The sequence below is a fragment of the Rhinatrema bivittatum genome, chromosome 9, assembly GCF_901001135.1.
Source record: "Rhinatrema bivittatum chromosome 9, aRhiBiv1.1, whole genome shotgun sequence".
Lineage (NCBI taxonomy): Eukaryota > Metazoa > Chordata > Amphibia > Gymnophiona > Rhinatrematidae > Rhinatrema > Rhinatrema bivittatum.
In genome coordinates this window covers 128,408,040-128,429,710 of record NC_042623.1, presented here as the reverse complement: position 1 = coordinate 128,429,710, position 21,671 = coordinate 128,408,040, and the positions used below count along the sequence as shown (strand labels likewise).

Below are 21,671 nucleotides of genomic sequence, written 5' to 3'. Positions count from 1 at the left end.
CAAGCCCTGACCAAGTAGAAATGCAAAAGACCTTCTATGCTGTTTATTCTTGTTCCATCTCTATTTTCGTGGACTACCTGTATGAACATTCTATACAAAATGCTTCATTTGATTGCTTTAAATTTTTTACATTGCATTTTATATACCTAGTATTAGAATCATTATTCACAAATATCACGATGTGATAATTTTAGTAACATGCAGATGCTTAGTAAGTGTGAAAAAATATCCCAAAGGTTAAATCATTGGCTTTTAATATTTCTTAGTTACATCCTCTCATGTTTGGTATATCATAGAATGTCCTATACCATTAGCCCTAATGGCTAACTGTACACATACATTTATATCCCCTTGACAAGGAAAATTACTAAGTTATTTTCCCTTCTAGCTGAACTGAAAATATATGCTTGTCTGCACATTTCTTCTTGGTACTTATCTCCAGATTTGTAATGAGAAATGAATTATAGGTTTTGTAGTCCTGTATGATTCCAATGATCATTTATTTTTCTAGTACATTTTCGGGCGGATTTTAAAAGCCCTGCTCATGTAAATCCACCTGGATTTACGCGAGCAGGGCCCTCGTGCGACTGCGCGCCTATTTTGCATAGGCCGCCAGCGCACGTAGGTCCCGGGTTTTTTTTTAAGGGCGTGGCGGGGGTGGGGCCGGATGACGCCGCATTTCAGGGGCGGGACCGGGGGCGTGGTGCCGGCCCGGGGGCATGGTCCAGGCCTCCGGGTCGGATGATGGCGCGCCAGCAGACCGCTGGCGTACGTAGATTTACATCTGCTTCTCGCAGGCGTAAATCTAGGGACAAAGGTAAGGGGGGGGGGAGGGTGAAAGAAAGTTCCCTCCGAGGCCGCTCCGATTTCGGAGCGGCCTCGGAGGGAACGGAGGCAGGCTGTGCGGCTCGGCGCGCGCAGGCTGCCCAAAATCAGCAGCCTTGCGCGCGCCGATCCAGGATTTTATAAGATACGCGCGGCTATGCGCGTATCTTATAAAATCCTGCGTACTTTTGTTTGCGCCTGCTGCGCGAACAAAAGTACGCGATTGCCCTTTTTTTTTAAAAATCTACCCCTTTAGGATTAAGTTCTCCTTTTGCTAGAAGTAGCTTGGTACTTTGCTGCCTACACAGGCCACATTGCAAGGTCACACATACAAAGTGGAGACATGAATTAAGAAAACCACTTATTTAGAGTGAGTTAGGAGATTGAGAGTAATGTAAACAGCTCTCTCCTACTGCTGAATGCTGGAATGAGTTGACAGATGTCAAAGATTAGTAATAAACTAAATATTAAGTTTTATGAATACATTTTAGTTTGGTGCACACATTTTTCAGACATGATGTATAGGAATTGACAATAAGGTTGGATCTTTAATCACAGAAACATATCATTCAATTAAGAGAAATAACAGCTACTTTGATCAGCCCTGGATTTGCTGTTAATAATACCATGAGGCCTATGCCATACTCTTCAGAACACTTATGGTTGTTAGTGTTGTGTAGAAGTTACTGATAGTACCCCTATAATTCTTAATTTAACAAGCATTTAGAACACAATTATAAACTGTCCCCTGATTAGTTACTTGAACTTGAGTGATGAAAATTTTATCTTTATGGAAACAAATTAAAGGATAGGGAACAAAATTATTAATCTATTACCTCATATGACTTGCATGTCACATTGTAGAAGCTTTCATTATAATATTTATATTAAGTCTATAATATGTGTATAAAGGTACTATTACAAAGGTTTGCTATTAGTCTCATGCTCATTACTAAATATGAAGAGCCACTTAAATCAAGAGCTGAGAACTCATATACAGAAGAGCGAACATATACTATAGTAAGTCACACGTGATAATTTCTATGAAATTAGTAGAAATAAATCCATTTAATCTACTTGTTGATATAATATAAAGCAGTGCTTCTCAACCGGTGTGTCGCGACACATGTGTGTCACCAAGCACCGGCAGGTGTGTCACGTGCTCCAGGTCTCTCCCGCTGCTCTTCCTTCCCTGCTGACGTTGCCGCCAGGCTATCAGCACGTTCAAGCCCAGTGGGAATGGCAACGGTGCTAGAAGAAGCTGTGGCACCTGCGGCTGGCCTTTCCTTCTTCCCACGCCTGCGCCCCCCCCCCCCCCTTGACCCAGAACAGGAAGTGATACACAGTGCGGTGCACGGGAAGGAGAAAGAGCCGTGCCGCGTGGAAAAGTAGCAGCAGGGGCAGCAGCATCGCCCCCGAGCAATCGAAGCAGCCGATAATCAGGAAAGGAAACAGCAGCATGAGCCTCCCGTGGCCGATGGGATTCTACTTTCTTGGCCTGCGGGGGCTGGAGGAGGAGGCTGCTGCAGCTACCATTTGAGCTCGGGGGGGGGGGGGGGGGAAGGGGGAGAGGAAGTAAGTGAGCGAAAGAGAGAAGCAGCCAGCCTACCTGTGTGTAAGTGAGAGAATGTATTTGATTGAGAGCATGTGTGTGATTGAGAGAAACTGGTCAGAGAGCTGATGTGTGTGTATATGTGAGAGAGAGTGAAAGTGACTGCTCAGGGAGGTGACTGATGTGTGTGTGAGAGAGAGAAAAAGCATGGAAGTGAGAAATCTGGGTATGTGAGAAAGCATGTGAGTAAGAAGCCTGGTGTTGTGGGGGGTGTGTGTGAATGAAACATGGGAGTGAGAAGCCTGGATTATGTGAGAGAGAGCATGGGAGTGGGAAGCCTGTGTGTGTATGCATGAGAGAGATCAGGTGACTGGTGTGTGTTTGTGTAAGAGAAAGAAAGTGATTATGGGAATGAGAAGCCTGTGCACGTGGAGAGAACACGCATGGGAGTGAGAGACTGGTGTATGTTTGTGTGCGAGGCAGAGAAAGTGATTATGAGATTGAGAAGCCCGTATATGTAAGTAGAACACGGGAGTGGGAAGCCTGTGTGTGTATGGCATGAGAGAAACTGTTCAGGAAGGTGACTGGTGTGTGTGTCAAAGACTGTTTGGGAGATGATTGGTGTGTGAGAGACAGAAACTGGTCATGGGGGCATGACTGGTATGGTGTGTGTGTGAAAGACATGGGCCCTAAGGAAGAGGACCATGAGTATAGAGCTTAGCCACTACTGCTGTTTCTGGTGTGTGCTAAGGCCTGCAGGGAAGAGAACAGGAGTCGGAGAGCTGCTGGAGGGGGTAAGTAAAGGTAGCTTTTTAAGTTTATTTTTCTTGATTGACTGCCATTTTAATTATTTAATATTATGTCATGTGTCTGCTTTTTTGAAATATTTTATTGGTGTTTGGAGAACGTTTAATAATTTTTATGAGGTTTTTAATTGTTGGATGTTATTCTGTTCATAGCTGTTTTGAAACATTTATTCTGCTTATTAGTATAGTTTTACAATTGTTTCTGTGTGGGGATCTATAGCTGCTTGCTAGTTCTGTTTTCCTAATAAGAGGTGTATTGGTTTTTAGGACCTGATTTAATATTTGTAGTGTTGCCTTTTCATAGATAGGGTTGCTCCTGTTTGAGTGTATTCCATAATACAGGTGTAACTGTGTGCGGATTAGTTTATGTGCATTACTACAGATCCTGGGAGCATGTTAGGTCGGTTCTGTGTCTGTTACTGAGATGAGATATTTTACTAGCATGTAAGCGTTTGTATTTGTTGTGTTTTCTCAAGAGGACATGCATTGGTGGTAAACTGCTGTCTTTTCATAAGTAGGGCTATTGAGCCTGGAAGTAGAAGGAGTTTGAGTTGCTGTTACTGAGATGACACCAGAACATCTTTTTTGTAGGGTGAGTTGTATGGGGAATGTTATAATTCTGCTTTACATCCATTATTGGGGGTCAAGGGGGTTCCCTTGGATGCAAACTGTACTTTTATATCTAGTCCCGTGACGATCATGGGTCAGTGTGTCATGCATGTGAGAACCATCTGTCAGATGTGTCCCGACAGAAAAAAGGTTGAGAACCACTGATATAAAGTATCACCAAATCCACATTTTTCTTAAATAATCATCCAAATCTGTTCTGATCCAAAGAGATGGGGGGGTGGAGTGTGAAAGGATACATTTTAGGCAAACTAGCTAGATCCCTGGAAGACTTTGTACCACGAATAGAGAGTTATGAATCAGAATAGTCTCCAATAATTGAGGAGTATGAATAAATATACTACATATAATTTAAGTACAAAGATAGTGTCATGCCTTTGTACAATCACCATTTGTTTCCTTCATTCCTGAGACTTCCTGGCACCAATGTGCTGATAGTGTGTCAAAATAACATTTCGTGTCCCTGGGAAGATCAAAGGCTATGACATCTGGTGTCTCAACACCTGGGAAGATCAAATGCTAAGGACTAGTACAGAATTAGTTAAAACATTTGGTGTCTTTTACCAAATGGGAGATCAAAAGACTGGTACTGAAATGCCTTTGAAACACCTAACTTGCAGAGGGATATGTAAAGCATTGCATTTGCTTATTTTAGTTGGATGAGCTGAAAGGAACAGAAAGCGAGTTGTTCTTTTTCAGAATCCCTGGGCCCAGAGTCTTCCAGGTTTCTATAAACATTGGCCTATATACAAGGAGAACATATAAAGGAAGTGTTCTTTGTTGTCCTATCTTTATTTCTGTCTGTTTCCTACTTACTGGTCTTGATTTATGTACAGCTTACTGTGATACAGTATTCAATTCTGATATTACTTTACTGATTTATTATCCATATAGTTACAACATTTAGTAAACTAAGTTTTGTTTTACTAGATTGGGTGTGGAGTGTTCTATGACATAATATAAAATGTACCCCCACACGGCCACTGCACATGTGTGCATTCAGTCCTTTGGGAGCAGGCAATCCCTTGGTAATGTATGCCAAGCCTATTGCTTCTTATATCCAGTACACTATAGACACCCTCAAAGCAGCTTCATCTCACCTGCAGCCACTGAACAGAACAAAGAGATGATCAGACCTCAACCGAAAGGCATTAGTCATCTTCAGATAATTAAGGAGGAGAACCTCTCTCACATCCAATTGATCACCCTGACATGATACCCTCTTGAACATAATCTTCCTGCCTAACATGAAATTGGAAGACCACCTTAGAAACAGGCCGATACAGTAAGGAGCGGTAGGAGGTGGTGTGTTAGTGCCGGGCGCACCCGCGTTTGCCGCACGCACAGTCCGGATCACCTACCGCTCGATACTGTATTAAAATTGCATGCAAATACTAGTCGCGTCCAACGCGCGTCCATGAAGCGCAATCCATTTTACTGTATAGGCGCTTATACAAATCCTATACAGTATCCTGGGTGCGCTGGTACCTGTCATTTCAAATTTTCACACTTGATGAGACTTCACATCTTTCTCAGAATGGAGGTTTCTCCATTTTCCAAGCTTATGTGACCAATACTCATTTCACCTTTTGCTCCAGGCAATGTATATTATGTTGCTTTTCACCTTTGTTTCCAGTTTTCTTTTTCTAGGTGAGGGAGGGTTCCACCACCTCAATGATCAAACTTCTTCCATGGGAGATGGTGTGGATGATATGTAGGGAGGTTTTAGCAGATCTGTTCATTCTCAGGAGGGGTTTATCTGGGGTCATTAGGTTGGGGGTAAGTAGTATAATGGGTACACGATCAATCAAACTGATTGACAGGTGAGATAAGGATGACAGCAGCCAATCAGCGTTCACTTCCGGTCTAAGCCCCGCCCACGCCCCGCCCACTCCCCATAGAAGTGAATGGGGGCGTAGCCACGCCCCCTCCCGCCTCCTCCCGCCCTCGACCACGCCCCCAACCACACCCCTTCCGCCACAGGCCCCACCCCTTCCGCAGCCAATCAGCATTCACTTCCGGTCTAAGCCCCGCCCACTCCCCATAGAAGTGAATGGGGGCGTAGCCACGCCCCTCCCGCCTCATCCCGCCCTCGACCACGCCCCAGGCCCCACCCCTTCCGCCCCAGGCCCCACCCCTTCTGCCCCGGCCCCACCCCTTCCGCCCCTGGCCCCCGCCCCAGACCCCGCCCAGACCCCATCGATGCTCCTCCCCTCCCAATAGAAGTGAATGGGGAGACCCTCCCACCCCCAAACCGCCCCCCATGATGTCACGGATGACCCCGCCCACACCCCAACCCCCAGCCACACCCCCCTGTGACGTAGCGGGTATGACATCACCGGAAGTCCACCCACACCGCCCCCCAAAAACACACCCCCTAAAACGTCATCAGAAAGGGTCCTGTCGCTTTTTTAATGATGTCAGTATTAATGGACTCTGGCTGTTTTTGATGATTTCACCGGAAGTACAATACAAAAGTCCCGAAATATGCGCTCCTAGAACCTCCTGATGCCTTTTTAATGATGTCGGAGCCGGTAGTATGCTTTTAGGAGGCAGGAAAACTGCAGGAAATATGCTTTTTTTCTAGCCACTCTGTTTTTAAAAAACCAAACAAAATACAAGCTGATAGGAGGCAGAAAAACAGTGGCTCGTTCTGTTGACAAGGATTTGGTTTTTTTTTTTAAAACAAGTGATTGAAGCTACCGGTGGTGAATTGCATGAACTGCAGGATCAAACTTTGCAAAAGACAGGTTTTTTTTTTTTTTCCAAAAGACTAGGGACCGGGTAGTATAAAGGGTACGCTGTCACTCAAACCCCCAAGCCAAACCCCCCCAGTGATGTCACCAGAAGCCCAAGCCCACCCCTCCAAGCCCTTGCTGTAGATAGGCATGCCCCAATAAAAAAAGTTACCAGAGAGCTGACAGGAAACTGTGACTCATTCTGTACACAGAGACGGAGAATCCAATTACACCCCTTCCCTCCGCCCCCTCTGCCTCAATCCGACCTTCCCCCAGACCTAAATCTGAGCAGAGGATAATTGAAAGCAGTGGGGGGTGTAGGTTTGCAATGGTGAAACACAAGGCTTTAGTTTTGTTTTAAAAAAAACAGACTTCTGTATTTTACAGCCATATAAAAAAACAAGAATGCACCAGCGGATCTTAAAGAAAATTTATAATGAGCCAGGAAATACCGGCAGTTTTGGCGGTATAACACCTCTTTTGCAGGCAGCTAAAGCATGTATGCCGTCTGTGACCAAGAAACAAGTGATTGATTGGCTTACAGAACAAGATGCTTATTCTTTACACAAACCTGCTAGGGTACGATTTAAAAGAAATAAAACCATAGTGTCTGATGTGGAGTTTTGTTTTAAAAAAACAGACTTCTGTATTCTCCCCCACAACCCTTCCCTCCTCCCCTCTCTGTTAGACACGCCCAAACTTGCAAGACCGGATATAGAAATAATCATGTGATAGTGATCACGTGAGAACAATCTTCAAGCAGAGTTGTTGTAATTGTTCCTGAAAATGGCCGTATATGAAACACCTAAGCGTCTTGAAATGAAAATCGTTCAACAACCAAAACTAAAGAGGAGCCATAAACGAAAGCGGAGGGCAGAAGAAGAAGGAGGAAGCACTGACCCAGATTTTGATGAACTTCCGTTGGGGCAAAAGCTTTTTGATTCGCAGGATCCAAACTTGATCAATGAAAATGCTTTAGATTCTGAAGATTTAGAGCTGCACAAAGCTGCTCTGGATGCCGAAGCAGATTATTTGTTGGAAAAGCTTGAGTGTAAGGTAAGAAAAAATCTCTTTCCTTCTAATGATGCATTTTAGGGGTGGCGTGTTTGGGAGCTATCTATAATAGAGAGTTTGTTTAGAAGAGGTTTTAATTTAATGTTTTACATTATGTTTTATAGGAAAATGAAGGATCTTTACAAACAGAAGAATATGGAGACACACCAGGTATCAAAATGAACTGTATTTGCTGCTTCTGTCCAAATATAAAAGAACCAGATACATGTGATCAAAAAAAAAACAACAATCCTGAAGATGTGCACGATTTCAGCTGGTGGAGCTATATAGGATTCCCAAAACCACCGCCGGTGCATGGAGTTTTTCGAAAAACAACATTTAGATCGATCGTAAGGGTGGCTGTCTATAGTATTCTTAAAAAATGTCTGTCTGGCATACGGTATGAAAATTGCGAAGGCTGTGTTCTCGACGATCCGAGTCAGGATGATCATAGTTGCGTTTATTGGACTGCCTCTGACACACAGGAACAATTAAGGACCGCTTGTAACAGGTTGTGCCTAGAACGTGTTTTGAATCTTGTGGTACTAGCTGCATATAAACGAGGTGTATTAAGCCTAAACAATGACGATATGAATCTGATCATATATCTTATACACAGTGTGAAAACTGCTGAAAATCCTGTTCAAAAACTAAACAGTTTGCTTAAACCTACAGATGAGATTTTAATGATAAAATATATAAATGCCATCATCTATGGTAGAAAACACCAGTCCTTTTTTAAAAATGTATAATAAAGCAGTCTTTGTTTTTTTCTTGTCTGTATTTCAGAAGTATGTATTGACAATGAAATACTTTGTAATATTTTAACAAATTTTGCCATGTGTATAAATTAGTTAATAAAAACAACTAATAAATATATCAGAATTAACAAAATGTGTCAATTGTGCTTTAAGGTGATATGGAAGTTTTTAGGGGGGATATCTTATGGTTTTATTAAGTCTCTTTGATATCAATGCACAGGCTGTAAAATGTTTGATACAGCAACTATTTCATTAACTAAGGAATGTATATTGCTATGAGCTATGTGTGGGGGGGGGAAGTTGTCTGGATCCAAGATCTGTAAATGGTTAATCTAATCAGAATGAGACAATGTTTGGAAGGGAAAAAAAAAGACCAGAATGACAAGACATTCAAGAGAGACCAATTTTTATTTTGTAAAGTGCCCCAAGACCTAAGAGGGCGTTGGTAACACACTACCTTTCATGAACAAAAGGGGGGATGTATATTGTAATGAGGTAGGTGCGGATAGCTGTCTGGGACACATAATCTAATCAGGGAAAAACAATGGTCAGCAAAACATTAAATCACAAAAAAAGGTTCAACATACTATAGTTTTGTGAATGGGCTTCAGATCTAAAGAGATATTGATAATACATTCAAAAAGCCCTGTAAATGATAACCCAAGCAAGAGAACAATCTTATTCTATAAGATGTCCATCACATGACAGAGAGGCCAGGTAGCTTTTTTTTTTTTTTGGTTTCAACACACAGGTTTTGAGGTTTGTTGGTGGTTACGCCCCACCTAATGCTGGTGATAAAAGGGTATAGCCGGTGACCAGAAAAGATTCAGCAGTCTGGAGTTTGAAACAGAAATGGATTCTTCAAACAAAGAAAGGCAGAAGCCTGTGTTTATTAATAAAATGTCACTTACTAAACGCAGAAAACAAAGGAAATTGAAAGGTGAGTTAATAGTTTTAATGTATATTTTTAGATATGATTTTTAAAAAAACAGTAGTAAAAACAGTGTTTGTCTGTTTTATCATTAGAACAGGAAAATATTGCAAAATCAGACACACATTTGAACATAGAAGAAGAAGAACAGCCTGGCTGCAGTAATGCCTTAGACAGAAAAAAAACTGATCAACAAGGCATTTCTGACAGCAATGCAAATAATGGTGAGAAATAGGTTTTCCTTAATGTCTATGACCCTCCCAAATGCCTCTCTTTTTTTCCTTCATAACAGTCAACGAAGCAGAGATCTATTTACAAAGACATCAAAAGTGTGTGTGACCCTGTGTTTTTTTATTTTATTTTGTAATTTTTAGAATGTGAAAATGGTGCAAACAAAACTATTTCCAAAAGAAAGAGAAAGGAGTCTGAAGATGCAGTTGAAGGTAAGAAGTATTTTTTTTTATATCTGTACGGGTAAAACAACAATTAGTTCACAACTGTGTAAAAGAAAAGGTATTACCATTTTTTGTTTTTTTTACATAACAGACCGTGAGCAGCATATGCCAAAGAAATCTGACGAAAGACCGTACAAAAAACCGAGAGATAAACAAAAAAGTAAGAATCTATACTGTTATAGTTTTAAGAAAAATTCTTCTTAAAATATTGCAAAAAAAAGTATGAGCCCACCCGTGTTAATTATTATTATTTTTAATTTTAGACCGTGAAAAGACTGCAAAAAAGCCTATTTCCGAAAGAAAAGATGAGAGAGACAGCAACAGACCTGTGCACAGGGAGGAAGTAGAGAAAGAATGTGAAAGCATGTTCTTAGATAATTGTACCGATGACAATGTTTCAGGGGGGTTGGTAAATAATTGTATACCAGAGACCTCTGAAAATGCAGCTGTAGAAAATGAACCGGTTAATTTTGTGCAATTTGTGAGAAGGTGGAACCGTGATTTAGAAAAATTTAATGGCGTGCTTTATTCAGAGGAATTTCGTTTTATTAATTTAGATAGAATAGATTCTTTCATAGATGCGCAAAATGTTGTGAGACAAGGCATACAGCATGTTCTAAATGAAATAAGCCATAACGTGTCCCCCCATGATTATATACAGATTCATTTACATTCTACAGGTTTTCATAATTCTTTGTATTCGGGAAAGTTAAACCCTCAGGATTTGAACGCTGATGATTTCTTAGATCAAGTTAGTAAACTCCTGCAGAGTTATAGAGAGATACAGTTTGGTGAGACATTCCGCATAGTCATTCTTGTTATAAGGAACAGAGGGGGCGGGTCACGAAGGGTTTTAAGGTCTATTCTGTACAGTCAAATCATACATAAAAAGAGAAGGCATTTAATAGACTTGAACAACACAGATAATAAGCTCTGTTTTGCAGGGAGTGTTACAGCGCTCATGTCACCAACAAAGCTCACAGATGCAGAGCTATTAGACCGTGCTAAAAAACTGCACACAGAGCTAGGGTGGTCAGAACATAAAAAGGTCATGCTAGATGATGTCTCAACATTTGAACAACATTTGGGTATAAACATAAGAGTTGTGCTTTATACAAAACAATGGTGGTGTTTTAAGACAAAGGACAGACCTGAATTCCAGAAAACTGTATTTACATTGCTACATGATGACCATTTTTATGGAATCTTAGATGTAAAAAAGCTCTATGGGGAGCGAAACTTCTGTCATTTTTGCCAGAAACCATATAGTCACGATCATAATTGTACATTATGGTGCCGTCTCTGTTTAACAGCAATGTGTGTAGACAATATCGGGGTACAACAGAGATGTCCGAAATGCAGGCTGTATTGTCGTTCTCAAGAGTGTTTAGAAAGGCATACAGTTCTGGCTTTAAAAAAAGAAGTTGAGTGTTTGCTTAAAATACTGTGCGAAAAATGTGAATCGTATGTTGATAAAAAACATAAATGCCGGGTCAGACAATGTAAGCTTTGTTCTGAGCCCTTGATCGCTGGTGACAAGCATTTGTGTTTTATGCCCCCTATTGATCATGCACAAATATCTGAAAAATATATATTTTATGATTGTGAATGTGTTCAGGAAACAGGCTTTCACGTTCCAAATTATATATATGCAACAGATTTAAACAACACAAGAAACTGGGAGTTCAAAGGTCTTGAGAGTATTTCTAAGTTTGTTAAGATTTTTTGTGACAAAAAGTTCAAAGGATACACCTTCATAGCGCATAATTCTAAAGGCTATGATGGTTATTTTGTAGTTAGAGAGCTGCTAAAGGAAAAGATGGATGTGCGCTTGTTAGCTCAGGGTGCTAAGCTCTTAGAAATCACGATAGAACCCCTGGGTATACGGTTTAAAGACTCTTTAAATTTCCTGCCCATGAAGCTTAGCAAGCTTCCGCAAGCCCTGGGGTTTCAAGGCTGTAAGGGTTATTTCCCGCATTTTTTTAACACCAGGGTTAATCAAAATTATGTGGGACCTATGCCCGGTGTTGAGTATTATGGAGATGGGTATATGATGTCTGGAGAAAGAGAGGAGTTTTTAAAATGGTACAGGGACAATCAAAATAACACCTTTGATTTACAAAAGGAGCTGGCCTATTATTGCCAACAGGATGTGAACATTCTGAGGCAAGCTTGTGTCTTATACAGAAATGAAATCATGGCTTTGACAGAGAGAGAGGTGGTTGTAGAGCAGGATGGTGGATCTAAAACTGTGAAAAGGTGTATAGACCCCTTCCAATATATAACACTGGCATCTGTGTGCATGGCTATGTACAGGTTTATGTTCTTAGAACCCAAGACCGTGGCACTCGTCCCTCCAGACAACTATCACAGACACACAAAGAGATATTCAACACCCTCTATACAGTGGCTGATGTATACAGAGGCGTTACTAGGCAGCGTTACGTAAAATCCCCCTTCATTCATTTTTTTCTTTTTATGAGACAAGGCCTTTTCAAATCAAATGTTTTGAATCTCTGATGCTTTTATCCAGCTGTTAAATTTTTCAGGCCATCCTCGCCATTTCACAAAGCACTGCTTGTTCTTACCTCTCCCTTTTACCTTTAGAACCTTATCAACGCGGTATATTCTGTCCTGTTGAGGGCTGACTTTCTGTAATTCTTCAGGATAAAAAGAACCTTGAATGGTTTCCTCACCATAATCTTGTATCTTGTACACTGTTTTCTGTCCCCTGCTTAGGACGTCAGTAATTATAAATATCTCATCTGTCCATGTTTGTTCATAACCTTTTTCAAATTTCCCTTTAGTTTTTGACAGTCTAACATGATCCCCCTTTTTTAAAAAAGGCTTAGCAGTTTCATGTTTGTTGTTATTGCCGTAGATTACTTTCCAGAACCGCAGTGAGTTTGAGGTTGTTACATCGATGGGGCGGGCCTGTATTGTTCTGTGAAAACTGCGATTGTAACTGTTCATAAAAGCCGGAAGCACATCTTCATAGCGAAAAGTGTTGCGCGCTGTAAAGTATCGCCACATTTTGGATTTTAAAGTCCTGTTAAATCTCTCCACAACTGCTGCCTTAACATCGTTGTTGGTCACAAAATGCTGAATGCCCCTGTATTTTAACAAACTCTTCACAGATCTGTTTAAAAACTCTTTACCTCTGTCTGTTTGTATTTTGTTGGGAACACGACCACCTTTAAATATATTTTCAAAGGCCTCTGCCACTTCACGACCTGTTTTTGTTTTTAGGGTCACAGCCCATGCGTATTTTGACAAAACATCTATCACCGTCAAAATGTATTTGTAGCCTCTGTTATAACCAGACAAGGCTGTCATATCAACCAAATCTGCCTGCCATTGCCAATCTATATCTGACACTATGGTTTTATTTCTTTTAAATCGTACCCTAGCAGGTTTGTGTAAAGAATAAGCATCTTGTTCTGTAAGCCAATCAATCACTTGTTTCTTGGTCACAGACGGCATACATGCTTTAGCTGCCTGCAAAAGAGGTGTTATACCGCCAAAACTGCCGGTATTTCCTGGCTCATTATAATTTTCTTTAAGATCCGCTGGTGCATTCTTGTTTTTTTATATGGCTGTAAAATACAGAAGCCTGTTTTTTTTAAAACAAAACTAAAGCCTTGTGTTTCACCATTGCAAACCTACACCCCCCACTGCTTTCAATTATCCTCTGCTCAGATTTAGGTCTGGGGGAAGGTCGGATTGAGGCAGAGGGGGCGGAGGGAAGGGGTGTAATTGGATTCTCCGTCTCTGTGTACAGAATGAGTCACAGTTTCCTGTCAGCTCTCTGGTAACTTTTTTTATTGGGGCATGCCTATCTACAGCAAGGGCTTGGAGGGGTGGGCTTGGGCTTCTGGTGACATCACTGGGGGGGTTTGGCTTGGGGGTTTGAGTGACAGCGTACCCTTTATACTACCCGGTCCCTAGTCTTTTGGAAAAAAAAAAAAAACCTGTCTTTTGCAAAGTTTGATCCTGCAGTTCATGCAATTCACCACCGGTAGCTTCAATCACTTGTTTTAAAAAAAAAACCAAATCCTTGTCAACAGAACGAGCCACTGTTTTTCTGCCTCCTATCAGCTTGTATTTTGTTTGGTTTTTTAAAAACAGAGTGGCTAGAAAAAAAGCATATTTCCTGCAGTTTTCCTGCCTCCTAAAAGCATACTACCGGCTCCGACATCATTAAAAAGGCATCAGGAGGTTCTAGGAGCGCATATTTCGGGACTTTTGTATTGTACTTCCGGTGAAATCATCAAAAACAGCCAGAGTCCATTAATACTGACATCATTAAAAAAGCGACAGGACCCTTTCTGATGACGTTTTAGGGGGTGTGTTTTTGGGGGGCGGTGTGGGTGGACTTCCGGTGATGTCATACCCGCTACGTCACAGGGGGGTGTGGCTGGGGGTTGGGGTGTGGGCGGGGTCATCCGTGACATCATGGGGGGCGGTTTGGGGGTGGGAGGGTCTCCCCATTCACTTCTATTGGGAGGGGAGGAGCATCGATGGGGTCTGGGCGGGGTCTGGGGCGGGGGCCAGGGGCGGAAGGGGTGGGGCCGGGGCAGAAGGGGTGGGGCCTGGGGCGGAAGGGGTGGGGCCTGGGGCGTGGTCGAGGGCGGGATGAGGCGGGAGGGGCGTGGCTACGCCCCCATTCACTTCTATGGGGAGTGGGCGGGGCTTAGACCGGAAGTGAATGCTGATTGGCTGCGGAAGGGGTGGGGCCTGTGGCGGAAGGGTGTGGTTGGGGGCGTGGTCGAGGGCGGGAGGAGGCGGGAGGGGGCGTGGCTACGCCCCCATTCACTTCTATGGGGAGTGGGCGGGGCATGGGCGGGGCTTAGACCGGAAGTGAACGCTGATTGGCTGCTGTCATCCTTATCTCACCTGTCAATCAGTTTGATTGATCGTGTACCCATTATACTACTGGGGTATTTTTAAATCCTTCTATTTGTTTTTTTATTGGGTTCCATAAATACTTGATAGTTTTACCTATATATGAGGCATGAGTACTAACATTATTTATTTCCATTGCTAATTGGGGATGTGCTCCCTGTTTTGGGATTTATTATTTTGGGTCAGTGTATGTTCATTTTACACTGTTCAGTCTTTTGGTTTAGGCTGGTTGGTTCACCTGTAGTTTTTAGCGCCTTCTGCAATGTTTAAATACCTGTCAGTGTCTAGGGGAAGTGCGCTCCCTGTCATTCTTAAGCATACCAGCTGTCAGGTAAAATTATAATTTGATTTGTTTATATATATATGTTCGGTTGTAAGTCCTATATTGCTTCCTGATATTGTATTTCTTCTTTTCAGTATTTTACTTATGAATTCCTGGTGGCGTGCCCTCCCGATGCAGCCCGAGGAGAAACACGGGACCGTGTCGGGGGACGCCGTTAAGTTATATGCTTCATAAACCAGTGGAGTTGCCCAATTGAACTAATAAAAACATTTTCTGATTTTTGAACACTGTGTGAGTGCCTTGTCAGAATTGAAAGACGCATCTGCACTTTTCGTTTTCTGCGGTAATTGAAGTCTCCCATTATTGCTGTACTACCAATTTACCGTATTTTTCGCTCCATAAGACACACTTTTTTTTCCCCAAAACTGGGGGGAAAATGTCTGTCTCTTATGGAGCGAATATATTAAAAAAAAAAATAAAAAATTAATTACAACTCCCCCCACCCTCCGAGACTTGCCAAAAGTTCCTGGTGGTCCAGCAGGGGTCCCGGGGCAATCTCCTGCTCTTGGTGCTCCTGCCATATGACAGGGGCCAACCAATGGCACCAGTACCCCTTTCACATAGTAAGGGCAAAGGGCCACCGGCGCCATTTTGATAAACTTACAGCCGACGGCCCAAGAGCAGGAGATCGCCCCGGGACCCCCAGGGACTTTTGGTAAGTCTCGGGGGGGGGGGGGGGGGGGGGGGGTCAGGAGGATGGGGGTTGTAGTTAATTAAATTTGAAGGGTTGGGGTTTTGTTTTTTATTTTTATTTTCCAGGAAAGAGAACGATAAAAGTTTTCTGATCTGGGGAGTGGACCGAAATGGCCCTCACCAGACCCAAAAATGAAACTGGGACAAAAAAAAAAAAAAAAAGTTGTAAGCACACCACTAATTTGCTCCATAAGACGCACAGACGCCCGGGAACAGAGCCGGTTTAGCACACCATTTTTTTCATTTTCCCCTTCTGAATCCTAGGTGCATCTTATGGTCAGGTGCGTCTTATGGAGCGAAAAATACGGTAGTTAGCTTCCCAAATTTCTCTTAGCATTTCACTGTCCGTCTCATCATTTTGACCAGATGGACAGTAATATACTCTTATTGCTATACTCTTCCCGAACACACAAGGGATTTCTACCTATAAAGAATTGATTGTGCATTTAGTCTCTTGCAGGATCTTTATCTTATTGGACTCTATGCCATCTGGACATAAAGCGCCCCACAACCAAGGTAGTCCTCTCTATCATTGAATATAATTTGTACCCTGGTATAGCACTATCCCATTGGTTATCCTCTTTCCGCCATGTCTCTGAGATGCCAATTACCGTATTTTTCGCTCCATAAGACGCACTTTTTTTCCCCCAAAAGTGGGGGGAAAATGTATGTGCGTCTTATGGAGCGAATATAAAAAAAAAAAAACACAAAAATCTAACAACCCCCACCCTCCTGACCCCCCGACCTGCCGACTTAAGTTACCGCACCCCCCCCCCCCCCCCAAGACCTGCCAAACGTCCCTGGTGGTCCAGCAGGGGTCCGAGAACGATCTCCTGGGTGTGGGGCTGTTGGCTGCCAGTAATCAAAATGGCGCCGACGGCCCTTTGCCCTCACTATGTCACTGGGACCGACCGCTGCTATTGGTTGGTCTCAGTGACATAGTGAGGGCAATGGGACATCGGCGCCATTTTGATTACTGGCAGCCGACGGCCCACGCCCAGGAGATCGTTCCCGGACCGCTCCTGGACCCCCGCTGGACCACCAGGGACGTTTGGCAGGTCTTGGGGGGGTCAGGAGGGTGGGGGGTTGCGGTAAATTAAGTCGGCAGGTCTTTGGGGGGGGGGTCAGGAGGGTTGCGGTAAATTAAGTCGGCAGGTCTTGTGGGGGGGGTCAGGAGGGTTGCGGTAAATTAAGTCGGCAGGTCTTGGGGGGGGTCAGGAGGGGGGGGTTGCGGTAAATTAAGTCGGCAGGTCTTGGGGGGGGGGGGTCAGGAGGGTGGGGGGGTGGGGGGGTTAATTTAAAGGGTTGGGATGGGGTTCCCAGAGAAAGAAAAGTTTTCTGATCTGGGGAGTGGACCGAAATGGCCCTCCCCAGACCCGAAAACAAAATGGGGAGAAAAAAAAAAAAAAAGCTATGCACTACCCTAATTTGCTCCATAAGACGCCCAGACGCAGAGCCGGTTTAGCACAAATTTTATTTTTTTTTTTATTTTCCCCCTCTGAATCCTAGGTGCGTCTTATGGTCAGGTGCGTCTTATGGAGCGAAAAATACGGTAAGTCTACATCATCATTTACTGCTATACACTAACTCTCCTATCTTACTACTTAGATGTCTGGCATTAGCATACAAACATTTCAATGTGTGTTTTTTTGTTTGTATTAACATTCTGCATTTTAGTTGACAGGGATAAATTGGAATCTTTTAGCTCAGGTGAGTCTAATTATAGGTACTTGGACTACTTTTCTTATTATTGGAACCTCTCTGTCGAGATGCCCCAACTGTAATGTTTCATTAGTACCCTTCACAGATATCTTCCTGGAATTTGTTGCCAGAGAATGTGGTTCGTGCAGTTAGTATAGCTGTGTTTAAAAAAGGATTGGATAAGTTCTTGGAGGAGAAGTCCATTACCTGCTATTAAGTTCACTTAGAGAATAGCCACTGCCATTAGCAATGGTTACATGGAATAGACTTAGTTTTTGGGTACTTGCCAGGTTCTTATGGCCTGGATTGGCCACTGTTGGAAACAGGATGCTGGGCTTGATGGACCCTTGGTCTGACCCAGTATGGCATTTTCTTATGTTCTTATGTTCCGAGCCACGCGCTGCTAAGCGATTGTCAGCTTTCCCCGAACCACGCGCTGCTAAGCGATTGTCAGCTTTCCCCTTTTATTTAGTTTAAAACCTGTTCTACCCTTTTTTCAAATGTTAGCGCCAGCAGCCTGGTTCCAGCCTGGTTAAGGTGGAGCCCTCCCTTTGGAAAAAAAGATTCCCCCCTTCTCCAAAAGGTTCCCCAGTTCCCTACAAAACAGAATCCCTCTTCCTTGCACTATCGACTCATCCACACATTGAGACTCTGGAGCTCTGTCTGCCTCTGGGGACCTGTGTGTGGAACAGGGAGCATTTCAGAGAATGCTATCCTGGAGGTTCTGGATTTCATCCTAAATTTGGCTTCCAGAACCTATGTCAATGGTGCCCACGTGTACCACGACAGCTGGATCCCCCCCAGCACTGTCTAAAATTCTATCTAGGTTACGCGTGAGGTCCACCACCTTCACACCAGGTAGCATGTTACCAGGCGATCCTCATGCCCACCAGCCACCCAGCTATCTATCAAATGTGCACTGTTAGCCGGCATTTGGACGTGCGTTTTCGATGCGCTAGCTTTACCCCTTATTCAGTAAGGGGTAACAGCGCGTCCAAAACGCGCATCCAACCCCCCTGAACCTAACAGCGCTCGCAACATGCAAATGCATGTTGATAGCCCTATTAGGTATTCCCGTGTGATTCAGTAAGTAAAATGTGCAGCCAAGTCGCACATTTTACTTTCAGAAATTAGCGCCTACCCAAAGGTAGGTGTTAATTTCTCCGGGCACCGGGAAAGTGCACAGAAAAGCAGTAAAACTGCTTTTCTGTGCACCCTCCGACTTAATATCTTGGCGATATTAAGTCGGAGGTCCTGAAAGTTACAAAAAGTTTTTTAAAAAATTTGAAAAAAAATCAGCCCGCGGCTTGAAAACCGGACGCTCAATTTTGCTGGCGTCCGGTTTCCGAACCCATGGCTATCAGCGAGCTCGAGAACAGACGCCGGCAAAATTGAGCGTCGGCTGTCAAACCCGCTGACAGTCGCCATCCTGTCTAAAAAGAGGCGCTGGGCCTAATTTAAATAAATTATTTTAGTGAATCGCGCGCGCCGGGAGAGCAACTTTTACTGTATCGGCCCGTATATTCGTAATAATCAAACCACTAACTATGATGTCCCACCTAACTCTTCCCTCCTGAGTAGTAGCCCTGGGAGACACATCCTCACTAGGAGAGGACAATGCATTACCTGGAGAGCAGGTCCTTGCTACAGGATCCTTTCCTGCTGCATCAGCTTGTTGCTCTCCAATCAGAATACCTTCTTCTTCGAAGACAGCAACATATTTAACTTAAAAAAACATCAGAATACGCAGAACCACAAAGACAAGAAGGACAAAAGATAATAACTAAAGCATGAAGAATAAATCAAAACGAGAGAATGCAAGATTCTCAAAACAATCCACTGACTAAAACGTGAAAACTATCATTTTGTTTTAAATTATCCATGCTCTGCCTTATGTACTATATCAATTTTAATATGTACTAGAAAATTTCATTTGATAGCTATTAATGCCTATAAATAACACCTCTAATCAACCTTTGTTGAGTTATAACTATGCAACTTTGTAAACAGTTGTGATCTAAACATGGAACTGTAAATAAAATGTCTAAATAAATAAAAATAAATAAATATTGCACCCTGGCTTAATAGTGAGGTTCATTTTTGTCATTATAGAGCAAGACAAAACCAATATAAATCCTTTACCTCCTGTTTTGAAAATATACAGTATACTCTGCCTCTATTCCCAAACACATACACAACAGTGGGGGCTGAGCAGGATATTTTCCTTACACATCATAATACAAAAAAATGATGGTGTCATCTAAGTGACACAAATACCAACAGTACCTGAACTTAATCCACTTTGAAGTGCCAACAAGCAGAATATAAAAATCTAAATTAAAAAAAATAAAAAAACACAAACGTGTACGCTATAATTTATGCAATGAACGTATATAAGAAATAATGATACTATTGTAAACACTAAGAAACATTAGCAGTGGGAGCAGGGGATGAAGTTTGATTGCCCCCAGCCCCTTCCCAAGTAATGAGGCATTCTGCCGCTCCTGGGAATCTCCCTAAACTAGAACCCCGATCAGTGCACGCAGCTCACACGAAGAGTTTAAAGTATGATTACAGAATGAGTAGCTAAAAGCCTCAGGTAAAGAGACGCAACTTTTTACTGCAGCCTCACCTTAACCCAGAAAAGTGTAAAACCAAGCGACATAAAATACAATACAAGAAAGGAGCCATTAAAAAGTCGTGGATTTGCAGACTCTAATAACCAGTATTTCTGGTTTAAATACACCCTTAAAATCCGATTTTATAACAGATCCATACTAAGCTCTTCCACAAACGCATGCGGCTTATACTCACAACAGAGGTCGCAATGAGAATGAGTTTCCAAACGGCCTAACCGATCTAATTCAACCTGATACCTCCCAGTTAGAGACAACACTGAAAGACTCACCCCCAGCCGAACCATCCGCCGCACACGTTGATGGCGTCAGCAGCACGTACCCTCCCGTTCATTGCATGCTGGGAACTCCCATGAGGCGCAGCGAAGAAGCGCAAGCCAAATAGTATTTTGTACTGCTGGAGGCCATGTTTTAGCTGGGTCAAACAGCGTTATCGTGGTTAGTATGAGGCTTTCAGTACTGTTGATTTTCAGCAGACGGGGAAAATGAATAGAAGGGAAGTTTTATGTCCGTTCCTTGCAGTTTGCGATCCTTTACTTTTTATGTCCACAATAATTGGGTTTTAGTGTGCGGCCTTCCTGACGCCCACTTTTACGACTGCTTATTAGGCTCTGGCCATAGACGTTACCCTCTGTTCTCCGCCACCAGCCCTGCTCCTCTTTTGTGAATCAAATTGGGCATGTGCTAAAACTCTCCCGGACACGCATCAATCAATGTTCATAGCATGTTTCATTTACGTACCTGGGAACCTTTTGAGTTGTGGTTACCCTGAGATCGTTGTTGATTAGCAGATGGGGGGGGGGCAGAAATGGAATGCATATTTGCTTTGTCTTCCACTCCCCATCACCGCCAGTTTCTCTTTCTTTCTTCCTTCCATTTTCCACCATCACATGCACCCCCTTCAGAGATTAGCCCAGCATCCTTCCCCTGCTCCCACCCCCTGAGCTCCATGACTTAACGCATCTTCACTCTACCCTTGGCTGCCTGAGTCCCAAGTCCTGGAATTACAGCTGTAGACAGTTTTGTGTGTGTTGCAGCCCCTCTCCAGTTTCTCCCCACATGCTGCTTGCAGGGTCTGCTCCAGAGGTATCCCACTTCTGTTCTCTGCGGGAGTGGCTGAGCTGTATACAGAGAGGCCCTGAGATTTCTAATATTTCCCCTGAGACCCTGCAACTGATGCAAATTCCCTGAGTCTCAGAGTGAAATCCAGAGAGTTCCCAACTGTGTTCATTTCTTTGGTAGAATGCACACGCTCTGGCTCTTTTCTTCAGTGTATGTACACAGTGCAGCCATAGGGGAGATTTATGGTATAGCGCGATGCAGCCTCTTCCCCCTCCAACCAATGAAAAATATAGGATTTTGCCACCCGTCCCTCCCTTGGACAAGGGACAATCAGACTGATGCAATACCATGTGCCGGCCACAGCACACGATTAGACAAATGCCCATAACCCCTGATGCAAAACGGATTAGCGCGCCCAGTCGAGCAAGTAGGTAAAGTGCTAATCACATGTAAATTCATGTTGATGAGGTTATTATGTATTTCCACACACCCCCATGCAAAAAAAACCTTCAAAAATTAACACCTATCTAGAGTGGGTGTTAATTCTAGAGGAGCCCAAAAAATTTACAGAAAAGCAAAAAAA

The 21,671-nt window shown here is 43.1% G+C and overlaps 1 protein-coding gene across 3 annotated transcripts in view; it reads right to left on the bottom strand.

Annotated features, from left to right (window-relative positions):
* Nucleotides 1-21,292, bottom strand: part of LLPH (LLP homolog, long-term synaptic facilitation factor) — a 34,606-nt gene extending 13,314 nt beyond the window's left edge. Inside the window, exon 1 of one of the 3 annotated variants that reach the window (XM_029616212.1) lies at nt 20,768-21,292. In XM_029616212.1, the coding sequence (XP_029472072.1) occupies nt 20,768-20,913 (146 nt within the window). In that variant the 5' untranslated portion in view covers nt 20,914-21,292. Of the gene's footprint in view, nt 1-20,204; nt 20,680-20,767 lie in introns of those variants that run through there. The other 2 variants (XM_029616213.1, XM_029616214.1) reach the window with 2 other exon arrangements.
* Between the last annotated feature and the right edge of the window lie 379 nt (nt 21,293-21,671).